The sequence below is a fragment of the Kogia breviceps genome, chromosome 7 (genome assembly GCF_026419965.1).
Source record: "Kogia breviceps isolate mKogBre1 chromosome 7, mKogBre1 haplotype 1, whole genome shotgun sequence".
In the NCBI taxonomy this organism is placed as follows: domain Eukaryota; kingdom Metazoa; phylum Chordata; class Mammalia; order Artiodactyla; family Physeteridae; genus Kogia; species Kogia breviceps.
In genome coordinates, this window is record NC_081316.1 from 12,210,294 (window position 1) to 12,228,112 (window position 17,819).

At 39.1% G+C, this 17,819-nt stretch overlaps 2 protein-coding genes across 9 annotated transcripts in view; one reads left to right on the forward strand and one right to left on the reverse strand.

The window, feature by feature from the left end:
* TCN1 (transcobalamin 1) overlaps positions 1-17,819 on the reverse strand; it is a 317,931-nt gene that overhangs the window by 220,372 nt on the left and 79,740 nt on the right. For 4 of the 8 annotated variants that reach the window (XM_067037302.1, XM_067037304.1, XM_067037301.1 and 1 more), the window contains exon 2: positions 2,147-2,256. The exons of 3 other annotated variants lie outside the window; for them this stretch is intronic. The gene's annotated coding sequence lies outside the window, so the exon portion shown is untranslated. The remainder of the gene's footprint in view (positions 1-2,146; positions 2,257-17,819) is intronic. One more of the 8 variants, XM_067037305.1, reaches the window with a different exon arrangement.
* MS4A13 (membrane spanning 4-domains A13) overlaps positions 11,680-17,819 on the forward strand; it is a 29,925-nt gene continuing 23,785 nt past the window's right edge. The window contains exons 1-3 of the mRNA XM_059069138.2: positions 11,680-11,820; positions 15,864-15,920; positions 17,097-17,216. Coding sequence (XP_058925121.2) covers positions 11,692-11,820; positions 15,864-15,920; positions 17,097-17,216 — 306 coding nt within the window. The 5' untranslated portion in view covers positions 11,680-11,691. The remainder of the gene's footprint in view (positions 11,821-15,863; positions 15,921-17,096; positions 17,217-17,819) is intronic.

Consider the following 17,819-nt stretch of genomic DNA (forward strand, 5'->3'; position numbering starts at 1 on the left):
GCTTAATATCATTAATTATTAGAGAAATGCAAATCAAAACTACAATGAGGTATCACCTCACACCAGTCAGAATGGCCATCATCAAAAAATCTATAAACAATAAATGCTGGAGAAGGTATGGAGAAAAGGGAACCCTCCTGCACTGTTGGTGGGAATGTAAATTGATACAGCCACTATAGAGAACAGTATGGAGGTTCCTTAAAAAACTAAAAATAGAACTACCATATGACCCAGCAATCCCACTACTGGGCATATACCCTGAGAAAAACCATAATTCAAAAAGAGTCATGTACCACAATGTTCATTGCAGCTCTATTTACAATAGCCTGAACATGGAAGCAACCTAAGTGTCCATCGACAGATGAATGGATAAAGAAAATGTGGCATATATATATATAATGGAATATTACTCAGCCATAAAAGGAAACAAAATTGAGTTATTTGTAGTGAGGTGGATGGACCTAGAGTCTGTCATACAGAGGGAAGTTAGTCAGAAAGAGAAATACAAATACCATAGGCTAACACATATATATGGACTCTAAAAAAAAAAATGGTTCTGAAGAACCAAAGGGCAGGACAGGAATAAATACACAGACGTAGAGAATAGACTTGAAGACACGGGGTGGGGGAAGGGTAAGCTGGGACGAAGTGAGAGAGTGGCATGGACATATATACACTACCAAATGTAAAACAGATAGCTAGTGGGAAGCAGCCGCATAGCGCAGGGAGATCAGCTCTGTGCTTTGTGACCACCTAGAGGGGTGGGACAGGGAGAGTGGGAGGGAGACACAAGAGGGAGGGTATATGGGGATATATGTATTCGTATAGCTGAGTCACTTTGTTATACAACAGAAACTAACACAACAATGTAAAGTAATTATACTCCAATAAAGATGTTAAATAAATTAATTAATTTAATTTAATGCAAAAAAAGAAAAAAAACACCAATCATTTTACTGTTCTCTTTCTGCTGCCTGGATAACATGAATCACACCAATCATGAGTCACCAGGATTCTGTGGTGTTTCTAAAACAAAGTTGAGTTCCTGTTTTCTAAATTACCTTCAGCCTTTGAGCAGTATTATTGCCTGAAATTGTCACTTTCTAAAGCTCAAAGCATTAATAAATCTTCAGTATCTTTTCTGTCCATTTTACATAAGGGCAAAAAAAACATGGAAGAGGAATCTATATTCACCATAACTTGTTCAACATACATTTAATGAGTCTACCACGTCTGAGACACTACAGAACACAGGGTGGGGATGGGGACAGACATTGGCCCTGCCCCAAGGATCTCTGCCCGCAAGACATTTATTTGTACCTGTGAGACAGGACTGAAGATAAATAATTGGAACGTAACAGGACACTTCCAAAAAATGCCACTGTTAAAAATGTAATGTACAGCACAGGGAACACAGTCAATATTTTAGAATAACTTTGTATGGAGTTAAATCTATACAAATATCAAATTACTATGTTACATACCTGAAACCAATATACTATTGTAAGTCAACTATACTTCAATTTAAAAAAGAATTATAATAAATATTTGTTGACATGAAAAAGGTGTTCAAAAGACATTAAGCTAAACAACATGATCTTAATAGGGTGATTTTCAAAATCATATGTCTCTATGTGAATTACATATTGACATACAAACGTTTAAAAACCTAAATAAAAATATTACCATTGAGTTGTGGCATTACGGATGCTTTCTTTTCTTTCTCTTGTTTTTTTACTATCTGTATTTTCCAATTTTGTTTAGTTAACATATAAGGCATTAAAAGGCAATATGAGGCTGCACTAATGAATATCAAAAAGTGCAAAGACATTGGAGAAAATGAGCACTTAAGGTTTGGGGGTTTCAGAAAAGGCTTCCCAGTACAAAGGAGAGGAAAGTGTGAAAGCACAGCATGTTCCAAAGTTTACCAATGGGGCTATGTATCCATTTAGGGTAGAAGAGTCAATGGTAAAAGGACTTTGGAATTAAATAAAGATAGGAGACAGGTTGGTTTGAAACAAGGAAGTTTAAAAGTACTAATAATATCCAAGTAAGTATCTCAGACCACCTCAGAGCTTGGAGAACAGAAAGACAGAAAGCAGAGAGGTGCCAAAGGAATGGAGAGAGTCCACTGACACATCTTTACCTATTTCTTCACTCAAATCAATGGGCATCAACGGTGGGGCTGGTCTACCTGCGTGGGTTCTCTGCAGTGTTCCATTTTCCAGGCTGGAGAAATGGCGCCAACTCTTGACTCTGTTGGGCGAGTAGATAAGAAACCATAAGAGGGATGAAGCAGGAAAGAAATGAAACAAGGGAGGAAAGAAAACCAGGAGGGGAATGAAAGAGAGTGGCAGTTACTATAAAACAGGTAAAAGATACTTCAAGAAAAAACAATCAAAAGTTAATGCTGGGGCTTCCCTGGTGGCGCAGTGGTTGAGAGTCCGCCTGCCGATGCAGGAGACACGGGTTCGTGCCCCGGTCCGGGAAGATCCCACGTGCCGCGGAGCGGCTGGGCGCGTGAGCCATGGCCGCTGAGCCTGCGCGTCCAGAGCCTGTGCTCCGCAACGGGAGAGGCCACAATAGTGAGAGGCCTGCGTACCGCAAAAAAAAAAAAAAAAAAAAATCACATCAAAAAGAATAAAATACTTAAAAATAAACTTAACCAAGGAGGTAAAAGACCTATATTTTGAAAACTATGAAACACTGATGAAGGAAATTGAAGATGATTCAAAGAAATGAAAAGATATCCCGCCGTGTTCTTGGTTTGGAAGAGTTAATATTGTTAAGATATGCATACTACCCACAGCAATCTACAGACTTAATGCAATCCCTATCAAAATACCCGTGACATTTTTCACAGAAATAGAACAAATAATCCTAAATTTTATATGGAACCGTAAAAGTGCAGCATGGGCAGTGCAGTACATGCAGACTAGAGCTGAGAACCATCCCTAGACCTTGTGATTTTGCCAACAGAATTCTTCAGGCATTCTCATGACAGTCCTGGGCAGAGCTCTTCCTGAAGGAGGCCTGGAGAAAGCAGGTGAGGTGCAGATTCTGGAGCTAGACTGCTGGAGTTAGAATCAGAACTCTCCAATTTATAAGCTGTGAACATAAACAAGACCCTTAACCTCCCCCAGCCTCAGTATTCTCAGCTGTTAAAACAATGACTAACAGGGAGTTCCCTGGTGGCCTAGTGGTTAGGATTCAGGGCTTTCACTGCTGTGGCCCAGGTTCAATCCCTGGCCGGGGAACGGAGATCCCGCAGGCTGCTCGGTGCAGCCAAAAAATACATACATAAATAAATTTTTAAAAAGAATAATAATAATGACTAACAATGGTATGTACATCATAGGCATATTGGAAAGTTTAAGTAAGATAAGACAATGTGTTAAAGTAATTAAACAAGAAGCCCATTAGACTGGGGTGGCTTTGATGCCTTGGTAGCCTACGTCAGCAAACCGAAACCTAGACCAGAGTAAACGTGCTCAAAAACGAAACTTAAGAACAGCTAATCATAAACATCCAACTAGACTTCCCAAATAAGGCAACCATTTAAACTATAGCCAATCAAATAATTTCCTTGCTTTGCTACTGTGTCTCCTCTATAAAAACCTTTCCCCTAGTTCCTGTCGGCAGAGTGCTTCTAGCCACTTTCGGTTTGGTGCTATCAGCTTCGAATCAATGTTTGCTCAAACAAACTCTTCAAAATTTTAATGTATTTTAGCTTATCTTTAAACACCTGCTAGCCATATAACATTGCCTGGACATGGTAAATGTGGAGGAAAAAAAGAAAACTAATTTTTAAACTACAGTGGACCCCTGAACAACACGGTCTGAACTGCATGGGTCCGTTTATACACAGATTTTTTTCCCAATACATAAATATACAATCCAGCACTATACAGTCTGTGGTTGGTTGAATCCATGGATGCCAAAGCATGGAAATGGGGGTCTAACTACAATGTTATAGGTGGATTTTTGACTGTGTGGGGGTCCCTCACCTTGTTCAAGGGTGAAATATATAAAAACTTAAATCTACTACATAGGTATATATGTGCATGTATGTGTATACATACATATATATTTAATTTATATAAATATTTATACATATGGCACTTCTACAATAAACTCAATTGCTTCGGTGGCCCAGCGTTACAGAGATTTGTTTCCATTTTTCTTACTAGAACAGTCTGATGTTTGCAGAGAGGAAGCATCTGTTTTCTCCTGAGTATAAGTAAAATTCCCTGTAGCAATTTGGACAAGATATTTTATCAGCGCTTACAGAGTCCTTGTAATGATCCCCAACAATGGTTTTAACAGCATTATATCAGGCATGGTGGTCTCACCACATCTCCTTAGAATGTCTTTTGTATCCTGAGAACCAATTCAAGGGAAATTAACAACATAATCTGCATGGAGAAAAATTTACGACAACAAAGATTAAAAGTCAAATGGGATGTCAAACCATGACTATCTCTTCATTGTTGAAGGACGCAAAATTATTGAGGACCGAAGGATAAAAATTAAAAATAAATGAATTCTGAATTTCTAAGTCCAGGTTACAGGGACAGAGAAAAGTAAGGTTGGCCTACCGATCTGGGATATCATCAGAGGAATTAAGAAGTACCAAGGAACTTGGAGTGCCTGGCAGTTTGACTCGCTCGTCTCTTCTCACCTGTGTTCATACTGAATACACGTGAATGAATATATATTCGTAGTCACCGAATAAATATTAATATATATTTGAACCCCCATCCAAGAAAATCATCAAATCCAAGATAATTTCCAGAGACTGTTGGCTAAACCTTAAATAAAAGGAAAAGATACTTCACTTGTCTCACAATCAATCCATCAGTCATGGCAGCAAGTTACAATAGGGCACCATCTCATCAGAACTGACTCTCGTTTCTACTAAATCCATAGTCCTGAGGTTGAAGACACATTCCAGGGAGTTCTTCTTTCTTTAGCACACAGAATGCTTAATGGTGTCAGAACTCTCTCTGCTCATAGACAGGTAACCCTCAGTGATACACCGACCAATACAAAATGTCAAGGTTTTAGGAGACCCTGGCATATTTTTTTCTTGTAAATGAGGAGGCTTTAGAGTCACAAGGTAAGGAAGCTAGCCGTGGGGCTAAAGATAAAGTTATTGAGTTGATAACTGATTTTCAGGCTATAAAATAATAATAAAAGATCTTGGCAGCTTTAAGACATACCTGTAATTGCGCTTTGGCAAAGGGTATTAGCGGCACTTAGGCAATTTCTTTATAAAAGTCAGTTTCTCTTTCTGAATGTTTTGGTCACTGGCTATCTTCCACTAAATATTTACATCCCAAACCTGACTTTGAACTTCCAAAATGCCAAGATAAATGTTCCTGGAATAAATTACAGTTCACAACGTTCAGGAGCTGCAGGAACACGTGCTCTCCTGGTACTTTAATGCCTAAGTCATAATGGTTGCATAACAGGGTGATCTCTACTTTCAGATTACATCGTTGGCTTGAGTTCGCTGTTTTCCCACCTTCCCAGATCTGCCTCTTCTCTATCTTCTAGCTGCTGCTACCCCTACTTCTTTACACATCTCTTCATAAACACTGTTTTAACTACTGTCCACATCCAATAGAAAGCTGATGCCAGCTATAACCTGAAAGCTAAACTCACCTCAGCAGGTGGATCAAAAGGTCATTCCGGTGTCTTGCTAAATAGTCTCTTCATTAATTTCCTTCTTTGACTACTTAACGTTTAAAAAGAGTCCATGACTCAGCTACTTGCGTTTTTCAATATGTAAACCTGCTAAAGTGCATTTGTGGCCAAAATTTTTCTTGAGAATGGTGAAGGACTGACTTTTCATCAGAGATTCTGGTCGCTCTGCAGCGGATGTATGTATAAGAAACGCACCAGAAAGGCAAATACGAGAAACGGTGGTTTGGAGCAGCCATTCCTGGGGACACCCAGCGCGCTAGTCGGCTCGGCTCTGAGAACATGGCCCGCCAGACGCTAGTGAGTCTGCGCACGCGCACTCCCCCTCCCCCAACACCACGTTCCCTCGCAGGCGCGCAAGGATCGCAGCTGTGCCGTTGGAAGCGTGCGCCACCCGAGGAGCCTCAGGGCCGGCTGGGTCCTGGGTACCTTGCGCTCTCCCTGATGACGGCTGGGCAGGGTCTTGGGACCTGGGCCTGAGCGCGCCGCCAGCAGAGATCCACCGGGCCTGGGCACTGGTGGAAGGACCCAGTATGGACGAATGCTCAGGGGCAGCACCATCGCTTTCGGTCGCCGCAAGGAACCCCCCCTTAGCCAGGACCTGGACCTCGGAGGGCGAAAGGACCTTGAACAAGTAAAATGAGGAGTAGTGATGTCGCTTTGCTTTCGGGGTTTGTTAAGTGTTAAAAGCCCCGGCGAGGCATGGAGACCAAATTCAATGCCTCCCCACCCTCACCCGCCTTTTCTTGTCTCTTCCTTCCCTCCCTTTGCAGGGATTGGACTCACCCACCCACCTGCCCGACCAGTCTTTTTGTTTTGTTTGTTTGTTTTAATTTTACTATAGTTGATTTACAATATTGTGTTGAGTTTCAGGCGTACAGAGTCTTATTGTTTTCCATTATAGGTTATTATAAGATATTGAATTTAGTTCCATGTGCTATAAAGTAAATCCTTGTTGTTTATTTATTTTATGTATAGTGGTGTGTATCTGTTAATCCCATACTCTTAATTTATCCCTCCCCCTCTCCTTTCCCCTTTGGTAACCAAGAGTTCGCTTCCTATGTCTGTGAGTCTGTTTCTCTCTTGTAAATAAGTTGAATTGTATTATTTTTTTAGATTCCCCTTATAAATGATATCATATATTTGTCTTTGACTTACTTCATTTAGTAGGATAATCTCTAGGTCCATCCATGTTGCTGCAAATGCATTATTTCATCCTTTTTTATGGCTGAGTAATATTCCATAGTGTGTGTATATATATATATATATGTGTGTGTGTGTGTGTGTGTGTGTGTGTGTATACACACCACATCTTCTTTATCCATTCCTCTGTTGATGTACACTTACGTTGCTTCCATGTCTTGGCTATTGTAAATAGCGCTGCTGTGAACATTGGGGTGCATGCATCTTTACGAATTAGAGTTATCTCCAGATATATGCTATGCCCAGGAATGGGATTGCTGGATCATATGGTAATTCTAATTTTAGTTTTTGAAGGAACCTCCAGACTGTTCTCCATAGTGGCTGCACCAATTTACATTCCCACCCACAGTGTAACAGAGTTCCCTTTTCTCCACACCCTCTCCAGCATTTATTATTTGTAGATTTTTTGATGATGGCCATTCTGACTGGTGTGAGGTGATATCTCATTGTAGCTTATTTCATAAAGTCTGAGTCTCTTGGTTGCAGTGCAGGACTGGCCCTGGACACAAAGAAATGAATTCCTAGACTTCTGGGAGCTCACACTGACTTGGAAGCCAGTCCTGAAAATCAGAAGTTAAGACTACACCCTGATAGGAAGTACGCACAGAATGTTAGGGGGTCAACGAGAGGAGTATCTAACAGGCTTATGAGGCAGAGGAGGCTTCCCAAAGAAGGTTGCTGTGGCCCCTGTTAGGGCTGAAACTGAGGGAGTGGCCAGGATGAGGCCGATAAGGTGGGCAGGGAGCAATTCATGAAGGCCTTCATGGGCCCTGCCGAAGAATTTGCCCTTTATTCTGAAGACAATGAGTTGCACCCCTGCTGAAGATGCTAAAGATGGAGAAGTGGTTTCTAGACATTAGCTCTCTGTGATTGTTCCAGAATTTCTATGTAACGCAAGTTTAGGGGAGTGAGGATAGGGTTGAGAATAAGGGCTTGGGGCTTTCCTGCAGCTGCTTTTTGGTTTAGTGATGGGATCACCAGAAAATAAAAACAAATACATGATTAATTTTATTTTTATACTCTACTTTTGGTTTTTAACTGGGTTGTAGAGTAACCCAATGCCGAATTTTTTTTTTTAACTTCGAACGATCATTTATTGCAGGAATATATTGTAGCATTTATTAGTTTCTTCCTACTATCAATTAAATTGATGATTTTAAGCACACACACACACTTTTCCTCTTAGTATTTTAATGAGTACTTCATCCGAGGTGGTTTTGGTGGGAGCCTGATGGAAAGTATAGTGATGCTAAAATGTTCTACTTCCCAAGTACTCATGGTGCTTCCACCGTAAACGATGAATGTGAAAAGACTTTTTCTATATACACAAAAGGGCTTACTATTTTTCTTATTTTCCTCTTATCTGAAGTGACAAATAATAGCAATCTAGGTATGAATTTTCTTCATTACTCTATATATGAATTCTGTAGTTCTATGTCTTTAAACCTGACAGAGTGGTTAATCTTGGTTGCCTATTAACCCTGGTTGCCTTTCTTTGGTATTTCTCAAAGGTGATGTTTGAATATATAAAGCTTACTAGTTATAATTCAGTTATTAACAAATGGTGTTCTCTATTTGCTTTCACGGGCTCTTGTATTCTTACCTAGCTTTTTCTGTTTCTACACTTTATAGAATTAAGAGACATTCAGGAAATCAATTTTAGAAACCAAAGACTCATTCAAATAATCAAATCATGAGATTTTAAGGGTGCGGCGAATGACAGATCATTTAGTCAAACTCCTCTTTCGTTTCTGGAAGGTCCGAGGCTCAAGTTTTGAGATCATCCATTACATGACCACCTGGATGGCTAAATGGTGTAACTCATGTTATTGACCTAAGTGTGCCATGTTAGAAGATGTTAAACAGTGTAATTTCAGATTCAAAAGTGGATAAAATCCCAGAAGGGGATACAATTATTAGCCAAGTTTTTAATGTTCACGTAAGTAAGAAGGTGATTTAAACATCAGGGGGAAATGCAGGAATAGCAGGAAAAAAAAAAACAAACAGGAAGAACCTTTAGGATTGTGGAAGCAACTTTGATAAGTTGTCTCATGGAGGAAAAGGTCATCTTATAGAAAGAAGAACTAGGTAGCAAGTATGTGTCAGAAAAAAATCACAAACCCATGATGAATTTAAGTCCACGAATTTGGTTTTAAAAATGCAAACATGGCATTATGAGTTACACTGAATTGATTATGAACTGCAACTGAACGGTGAACAGCTTTACTGAAAATCCTCTAACACTATCCCTTAGGTGTTCTTTATACTTTATCATCCAGAGACACTGTTCACTACTCAGAGAAAGTATCTGTAATATACCAATATTTTTTAGTCATAGAGGGAGGCTTTTCAGTTATGGAGACTGTTATTCAGAACAGGAGGATACAAATTGTCTCTAACAATTAAGCCATGGAAAAGTGATTGCTTCAGAGGTTGGGGAGGTGGTCGCAAAACCATAAGAAAAGAAATGATCTTAAGTACTTTCTTTTGAGCAAAGCGTGTATATGTGTATTGTACTGTTTTGTAGATGATTGCTAATAAAAATATCGCCAAAGATCAGAGACATAATCATCTAGAGGCAATGCTGGTAGTATGGCTCTATGTGCGTGTTGTTCAAAAGTCTCTACAGCAGATTCTCTTGTTTTAGGGGTAAGTAAGACTTCACTTTAACTAAATTCAGTATCATGCACTATTTCTATTTAATAAGGAATATTCTTGAATCTGGAGAGCGGCAGATTTGGTTAAGTCAAAAGGGTAAAAGTTTGGGGGTTTAAAAAAAATATTGATAGCCTTCTACAAATTTGATCTCATTGCCCTTTATAAACAAATATGTGCTTAGATATGTGTACTGACTAAATCAATATACACAGTAATAGATAAATCAAAAAAGTAATAAAAGAAAAAGAGATTTTTTAACTGTGAGAGAGATGGTATATTGATGTCTATGCAGTAGGACTATTATTATTAATTTGTCTTTTCTATTAAAGTATAGACAGAGTTTATCTAGCTCTCTTAATAAACACCAAGGAATTTCAAAGATCACTTCTGAGGGGGAAAAAAATTTTTCCCACTGGATGTGAACTTCTCCTTTGAATTTGGCTACCATGTAGACCAGTTGTCTAAGTCTCCTACCTGACTTGTTCAGCAGAGATTCTTAACCTCTTTCAAGTCACAGACTTCTTTGGGCATAGGAAGAAAACTCTGAATCTTTTCCCCAGACTCATATACATATCATAATCCTTTGCACTCATTTATGTGTGTGGAAAGGGAAGCATATGACCTCCTAGATCCCATTCATTGGCTCTAGGTTAAGAATACTTTTTAAATTAGAAAAGTCATTTTGTCCTTCTCCAGATACTAGCAGCCTTGCTTTCTTATAAGAGCCTTTTACAAGATTTGGCTACTTAGGTATATCATAGTTTTATATAGAAAAGCTGCAATCCATATAAAAGTAGACACTATTTCTCAAGGCCACTCACTCCTTTCATAGTTAACAGAAAGTCATGTGGAATTAATGTTCTTTGTACTGATGTGCTTGTTCAAGAGGTATTTACTGGGTGCCTGCTCTCTGCTGGGCGCCATGTTAGAGGCTGGTGACAACAGTGGGACAGCTGAAGTCCAGGCTCTCAAGGATTTTGAGATCTAGTAAAGGATTTTATCCCAGTCAGATCCAAAGAACCTTTGTAAATAGTTTCATTTTTCCAAATTTGATTCAGAGGAAACCTTAAAATCTGAATCTAAATGCATAAGTTTGTTACCCCAAAAAAGTGGGTTTTCTATGAAAAAAATTTCTCTAAAGCATATCTTTAATATGAGCCAATTGCATTTATGTGTTTCATAGATTACTTGCTCTACAAAGAACTGGAACCATTAAAGTTAAAACATTAAATAGCTTCCTATTAAAGTTTATGAAAGTGAAGATAATGTATCCTCTGATATTTTTTTTTTTTTTTTTTTTTTTTTTTTTGTGATATGCGGGCCTCTCACTGTTGTGGCCTCTCCCGTTGCGGAGCACAGGCTCCGGGCGCGCAGGCTCAGCGGCCATGGCTCACGGGCCCAGCCGCTCCGCGGCATGTGGGATCTTCCCGGACCGGGGCACGAACCCGTGTTCCCTGCATCGGCAGGCGGATTCTCAACAACTGCGCCACCAGGGAAGCCCTCCTCTGATATTTTTTAAAGAGTAATTAAAGATGTGATTCATAGTTGAAATATCAGTTTACATATAAATTCAGAAATTTACTGATACATATTTACTGGGATTATAATTGTCTTTTTACAAATTAAAGTTGAGTAATAATTCTCCCCTACCAATAGGAAGACTTTGTGCAAGGAAGTCTACTTTGGGTATTCTTTGTATCTCTGTGTTGACTCTACCTCACCTCAGCATGCTTGTGAAAAAAGATCCGTACCAAATGTGCCTTGAAGGAGAGAAGTAACCTCAGTGTTCTCCTGTCATGTCATTACTTGTTAGGTAGGGAGGATAGCTAGTAGTAGAGTCAGATTGTCAACTTTTCTGTGGGAGAATTCACCAGAATTACTATTGAACAGTCTGATGCTCCAAGTATGACTGATTCCTACTTGGTAAACCTCAGTACTTCCTGGTAAGGGCCCTCTTTTTGGACTAACCAATCCAGAAATTTCATGGTTAAGTGCATTTCTATTTTACTTTCATCTTTTGTAAATATGTTGAGTGTTTCTCATAGTCAGCACTTTTTGGAATTATGTTATAAATTACATGGTTTTGATACTAATAGCATTCTCTTCTCCTAGGCTATCCAGATTATGATTGGAACCTTTAGTGTTTTCATGTGGTATCTCCTATTGATTTTGTATATAGGACAAATTAAAGGAGTCTTTGGAACATATGAACCTATAACTTACAAAACAGGATGTTCTTTATGGGGAATTATTGTAAGTAGAATACATTTATATTATTTAATCGCTTCTCGGCCTTTTGGCTAAGATCAAGTGTATATTATTTAATCATTCAGTAAATAATATTCATGCCACTAGTGGAACATAGGGAACAGTTTCTAAACAAAATTTTCAGGAGAGCTAAGTAACTAAATCCCATGTTGGTAATTTATTCAAAATCAGATTTCTTTTTTCAACAAGTAATTTTTTTTTTTTTTTTTTTTTTTTTTTTTTTTTTTTGGTGGTACGCGGGCCTCTCACTGTTGTGGCCTCTCCCGTTGCGGAGCGCAGGCTCCGGACGCACAGGCTCAGCAGCCATGGCTCACGGGCCCAGCCGCTCCGCGGCATGTGGGATCTTCCCGGACCGGGGCACGAACCCGTGTCCCCTGCATCGGCAGGCGGACTCTCAACCACTGCGCCACCAGGGAAGCCCTCAACAAGTAATTTTTAAGCACCTTTAATTTACCAGTACTATTACAAGAGATGTAGATATAGGAGTGAATACACAATGACAGCCATAGGTTGGATTGTCCTTAGATATGTGAAAGACAGAATCTTAAGCATAATCTCCATTAGCATGGTTAATTTTCGTATTTAGGGTCTTTACCTTAGGTTCCTCACACAATGAGTCTATACTCACAAATTTTCTAAATTTGTCATCACCTGCACTCTCCTGTGGTTTCTTACAGCCATAAGGTAGTAGGAAAGTCTGCAGAGTGTGACATCCTGAAAGCCAAGTGAACAAAGAAATAGGGAAAGATCAACTATATTAAATTGTGTTATGTTGTCAAATAAGACAAGGGCTGAGAATCGACCATTGGATTTAGCAATATGGAGGCCAGTAGTAAGCATGACAAATAGTTTCATCAGAAGGTGGGGAAAAGCCTGACTGGAATTGGTTTAAAAAATAATGAGAGAGACCCAGCAGTCCAGTGGTTAAGACTCTGCCTTCCAATGCAGGAGGCGTGGGTTCGATCCCTGTTCAGGGAACTAAGATCCCACATGCCGTGGGGGAGGCCAAAAACTTAAAAAATGAAACACAATTTAAAAAAATAATAATAATGAGAGGAGAGGAATTAGAGACAGCAAATACAGACAACTCCTTTAAGGGCTTTGGTGTAATGTGGTATAGAGGAATGAGGTAGTAGTTGAGGGAAATTTGGGTCAGGGCGGGGTTTGCTTATTTGTTTCAGTAGGTTATTTCATGTCTTTTACTGAAGGAACTGAACCAGAAGAGATAAAATTGATGATATATGAGATAAATGGGGGGAGGGAGGGATTATTAGAATCATGGACTTGGGTAGGCAAGAAATGAAGCATTTTAATACACAAATAGCTAGGAGTATGGACAGTTCACCTCTAGCAGTGGTTCTCAACTAGAGATGATATTTCCCCTCAGAGGACATTTGGTGATGACATTTTTGGTTTTCACAGCTGTGGGTATACGTCCAGTAAGCAGAGGCCAAGGATGCAGCTAAACATCCTCTAATGCACAAGACAGCCCCCAACAAAAAATTATCCACCTTTAATGTAAATAGTGTCCAGGCAGGTAACAGGAGGGAAGGTGGAGGACCAGAGAGAAAGGACAAATTTTATAGGTAGGTAGTTGGGTGTTGGGAGCTTGTGGAACTTTTCTTCTGATGACCTCAAATATCTCAGTAATTTAGGAAGCAAGACCATGATCTGAGAGTGTGAGTGGAGAAAGGATTGGTTGTTTGAGGAGAGAGAAGAGAATAGGAAATAGTCATCTAGGAAAAGCGAGAACGAGTATATGGATTGTGGAAAAGTAGCATGACTTTCATGCAGCATTAAGGACTCACTTAAGCTTCTAGAACATTATTGTCTAGTGAGATGGGTCAAGATGGTTATGTACATCTTTCTCAGGCCATGTTCAGCTGATGGACACAGGCATGTAGTAAGAAGGACAACTGCATTTAATCAAGATTTTGGTTTAACCATACAACTGTGATCAAACAAGAAAGGTGCAAAGGAGTTGAGAGTGTATACAAATGAGCATTTTTAATAGCTGACCATGGGATTGAAGCTGGTGAAGTAAAGAATATAACAGAGAAGTAAGGGGCTCAGATTATAGCTCCAGATGAGGTCAAAAGATTGTTAGAGTTGCAATACTGCAGGTTATGAGCTAGAAAGATGGGAGGTGGTGGACAGAGTGAGATAATTAAAATTGAGATTTGAAAGGTGTTGCACCTATTGACAGAAATAAGTACAAGAGAATGAACATGGGAGTGAGTGACTGAGATAATATAGAGTCAAAGGATTAGAGGAGAGAAATTCAAAGAACTACAAGCCCAAGTTATAAGAAAGATCATATAAGTATACTCTGAAATTACCAAGGATTAAGAGATGTGAGAGAAAAGGTTAGAAAAGAATTAAAATCACCTAGAAATAGAGGAGTGACCAAGGGGTCAGTAGATGACTTCAACCAGAAGGGATAGTGGGTAATAGAACTTTAACCAGAAGGGATAGTGGGTGATACAATCTGATGACATCTGATTCAAAGCTGGAGGAGAAAGGATGGTTGGAAGTAACAACCAGAAGCAAGGAGACCACTTACCCATGCTTAGAACCAGCGATAGAAGGACGACAGTAGGAGATAAGATGGCCACCATTTGAGAGGACTCTAAAGGAAGCAGTGGCCTCTAGGAGAGCCACTGCCCTTGTACATTGGCTTATAGGTGTCAAAGCATTGCCTTGGAAAATAATAGAAGAAAAATAGTAAATTTGCAGATAAAATCCAGATAAATGATTCCTGTCCTTCAATGTTTTTAACCATTCGTATTATAAAAATATCATGGTTAGCTTCTAGATTAAGTTGTCTACAATTTCAGTTAAATATAATCCAACGCAAAACTTCTCATTTAGGTCATAAACTTTGAAAGGCATTTTGTAAAGCAGGTGGTTTTGTAATCTAGTTAGCACTAGTTTAAAATTCACAAGGAATTTTCACTTTGTATTCTGAACTAGTTCTTACCTTCATTGTGTACCTTCTTAGAAATCTCAATTTTGCTACAGAATGAAGTGCTGAGTGTTTAGACTTAAGTTATCCTTGAGTAATTAGTAAGCTTCAAGTTTGGCCTTCCTGTATGTGGTGTATAGTATGAATGCTATTTTTCTACAAATTAGCCTTTGACTTAGATCTTTGTCAAAACCACTAAAACAGATAAGACAAAAGGAATATTTCACAGGGATTGTGCAGCCCACATTCAAACAATATGACATAGCTTTACACTTCTGGGAAATAGACAAAGTAGCCTGGTATGAAATAATGGAACCTGTTTGTAACAAAACAAATGCAAAAACATGAATAGCAGCTGTTACACTAATAATGGCTACAGTCTCAGTTAAGAGATATATTTGATACAAACACAATCTGGAATAGATTCATGGAATACTTTTTTACATCTGGATTCATACACAGTAATTATAATCAGTGACAGCATCTCAATAGGAAGTATAGCATTAGAAGTAAGAATCGAATGAGTTCAGAAAGCGTGCGCAGATATAAGCAAACTTGGTCCCGGATTCAGGACTGCTTAAGTCATCTTTGGCATATTCCACAACCCACTGTCTGAATTATGCCCAGTGTCCCCTATATGTTTCTGTTATTAGTGACCATACTGCTATCTTTTTTTTTTTTTTTTTTGCGATACGCGGGCCTCTCACTGTTGTGGCCTCTCCCGTTGCGGAGCACAGGCTCCGGACGCACCAGCTCAGCGGCCATGGCTCACGGACCCAGCCGCTCCGCGGCATGTGGGATCTTCCCGGACCGGGGCACGAACCCGTGTTCCCTGCATCGGCAGGCGGACTCTCGACCACTGTGCCACCAGGGAAGCCCCCATACTGCTATCTTCATTACTATATTATATAAACTTGTCCTCACCTCTTCCACTGAAACTTTATATTTTTTTATTCTTAATATTCTAAAACTAATTGACTTAGAAGAGCGAGTTGTTAAAAATATTTTTTAAGTTGATGAGCATTGTCAATGAGTATTTATAAATATATGTTTTTATATCCAGTTTATCATTTCAGGAGTCTCCATAATAAGAGTAGCAAGGCATCCATCTCCACGCCTGGTAAGTTAAAATGTTTACGGTACGCTAGAAATCGCTTGTCACAAAGCTAAGTAGGTTTTAGTGAAAAGACAGTGGGCATTAAACAATGAAGGAATCTACCCTACCTGTAAAATAAATGAAGGAATTAATTGAAAATCTAGGAGCATATAATTTAATGTAGACAAACATGCTATATTAGTTACAATCATATTATATAAAGGTTTCTGAGTTTAAGTGTGGAGGTTTTTTTAGTTTGGTATTCTACTTTCTTTTAACATTGTGTGAATTTTACTGTTAGAAAAAAATTTAATAGGACCTAATGCCTTTATATATAGACATAATTCTGCTGTGAAACTTCATTTTCCTAACTCCAATTTGGGAACACAATTGTACCTTGCAGCAAAATAGAAAATCTGTTCAGAATAAAGATCCATCTATAGTACAGGTGGAAAGATATTGGGAAGGAAAAAAAACGTAGAATCTTAGAGCTAAAAGATACCTTAGAAATTAATTAGTCTGCTCTCATAATTGTACAGATAAAAAACTAATATCCACAGATATTGATGGATTTCCCTAGAGAATGAAAACCCAGGATTAAAATTCATTGAATCCTATTTGGCCTGTTTCTACAAGCAGTCATTTTTCATCTTTCTTTTGTTTTGTTTTGTTTGTGTTACGCGGGCCTCTCACTGTTGCGGCCTCTCGCGTTGCGGAGCACAGGCTCCGGACGCGCAGGCTCAGCGGCCGTGGCTCACGCGCCCAGCCGCTCCGCGGCATGTGGGATCTTCCCGGACCGGGGCACGAACCCATGTCCCCTGCGTCAGCAGGCGGACTCTGAACCACTGTGCCACCAGGGAAGCCCTCATCTTTTTTTTCTTTTTACAGTGGAACTCCTTTTGTTCAAATCATATATTATAAGCGTTTCTTCGAACTGACTCAGAAGATTGTAAAATATAATATTTTTGAGCCCAAATGGAAGATTGATGCTTATTGGTGTGATGATATTTCAATGTTTCCTCCAAATTAACTGGGTTTCTTATAAAACAGAAAAAGGTTTTACTCTTATGGCAAATATACCAACACTTCTAAAGCTTCAGAAACTAGATCAAAGTTTTAATTAGATTTTTTTTTTAGCAATACAATCTGTTTAACCAAGTTGTTTATTCTGAGTTTAATAACCCTATATCTTCTTTTCAGCTTACATGTACTATGATCACGAACATCTTATGCATAATTGTTGCACTTACTGCAGTGGTTCTAACAGTAATGGAGTTGTCTTCTTTTGAGTCTGTGTCATATAGGAATTACGGACAAGCGGTAAGTGACCAATTCTATAGTAACATCTTAATTTCAAAATTATTCTTTTCAGAGATTTTGAAGCCTGAGGAGGTAAAATAAGGCTTTTTTTTGGCTCCCATGAAATTCTTTGATTTAGTAGTAAGCTCTTAATTGAAAGTTTTAATTCAAAAATAACTCTAACATTTTTTGTAAATAGTAATAGGATGTTTGAAATCTTGACATGCCCAATTAAAATAAAGTAAAAAATTTGAAGACTTCAGTGATAAGTTATATATATAGTAGGATATATATATACATACATGTGTATGTATACACATATATATATATATATATACACACATTAGGATGATTCTCTTAATGAAAGAAAAGTATAATCCTAGACGTTAAAACCATTCCCCAGGGCTTCCCTGGTGGCGCAGTGGTTGAGAGTCCGCCTGCCGATTCAGGGGACACGGGTTCGTGCCCCGGTCCGGGAGGATCCCACATGCCGCGGAGCGGCTGGGCCCGTGAGCCATGGCCGCTGAGCCTGCGCATCCGGAGCCTGTGCTCCGCAACGGGAGAGGCCACAACAGTGACAGGCCCGCGTACCACAAAAAAAAACACAAAAAAAACCCTCATTCC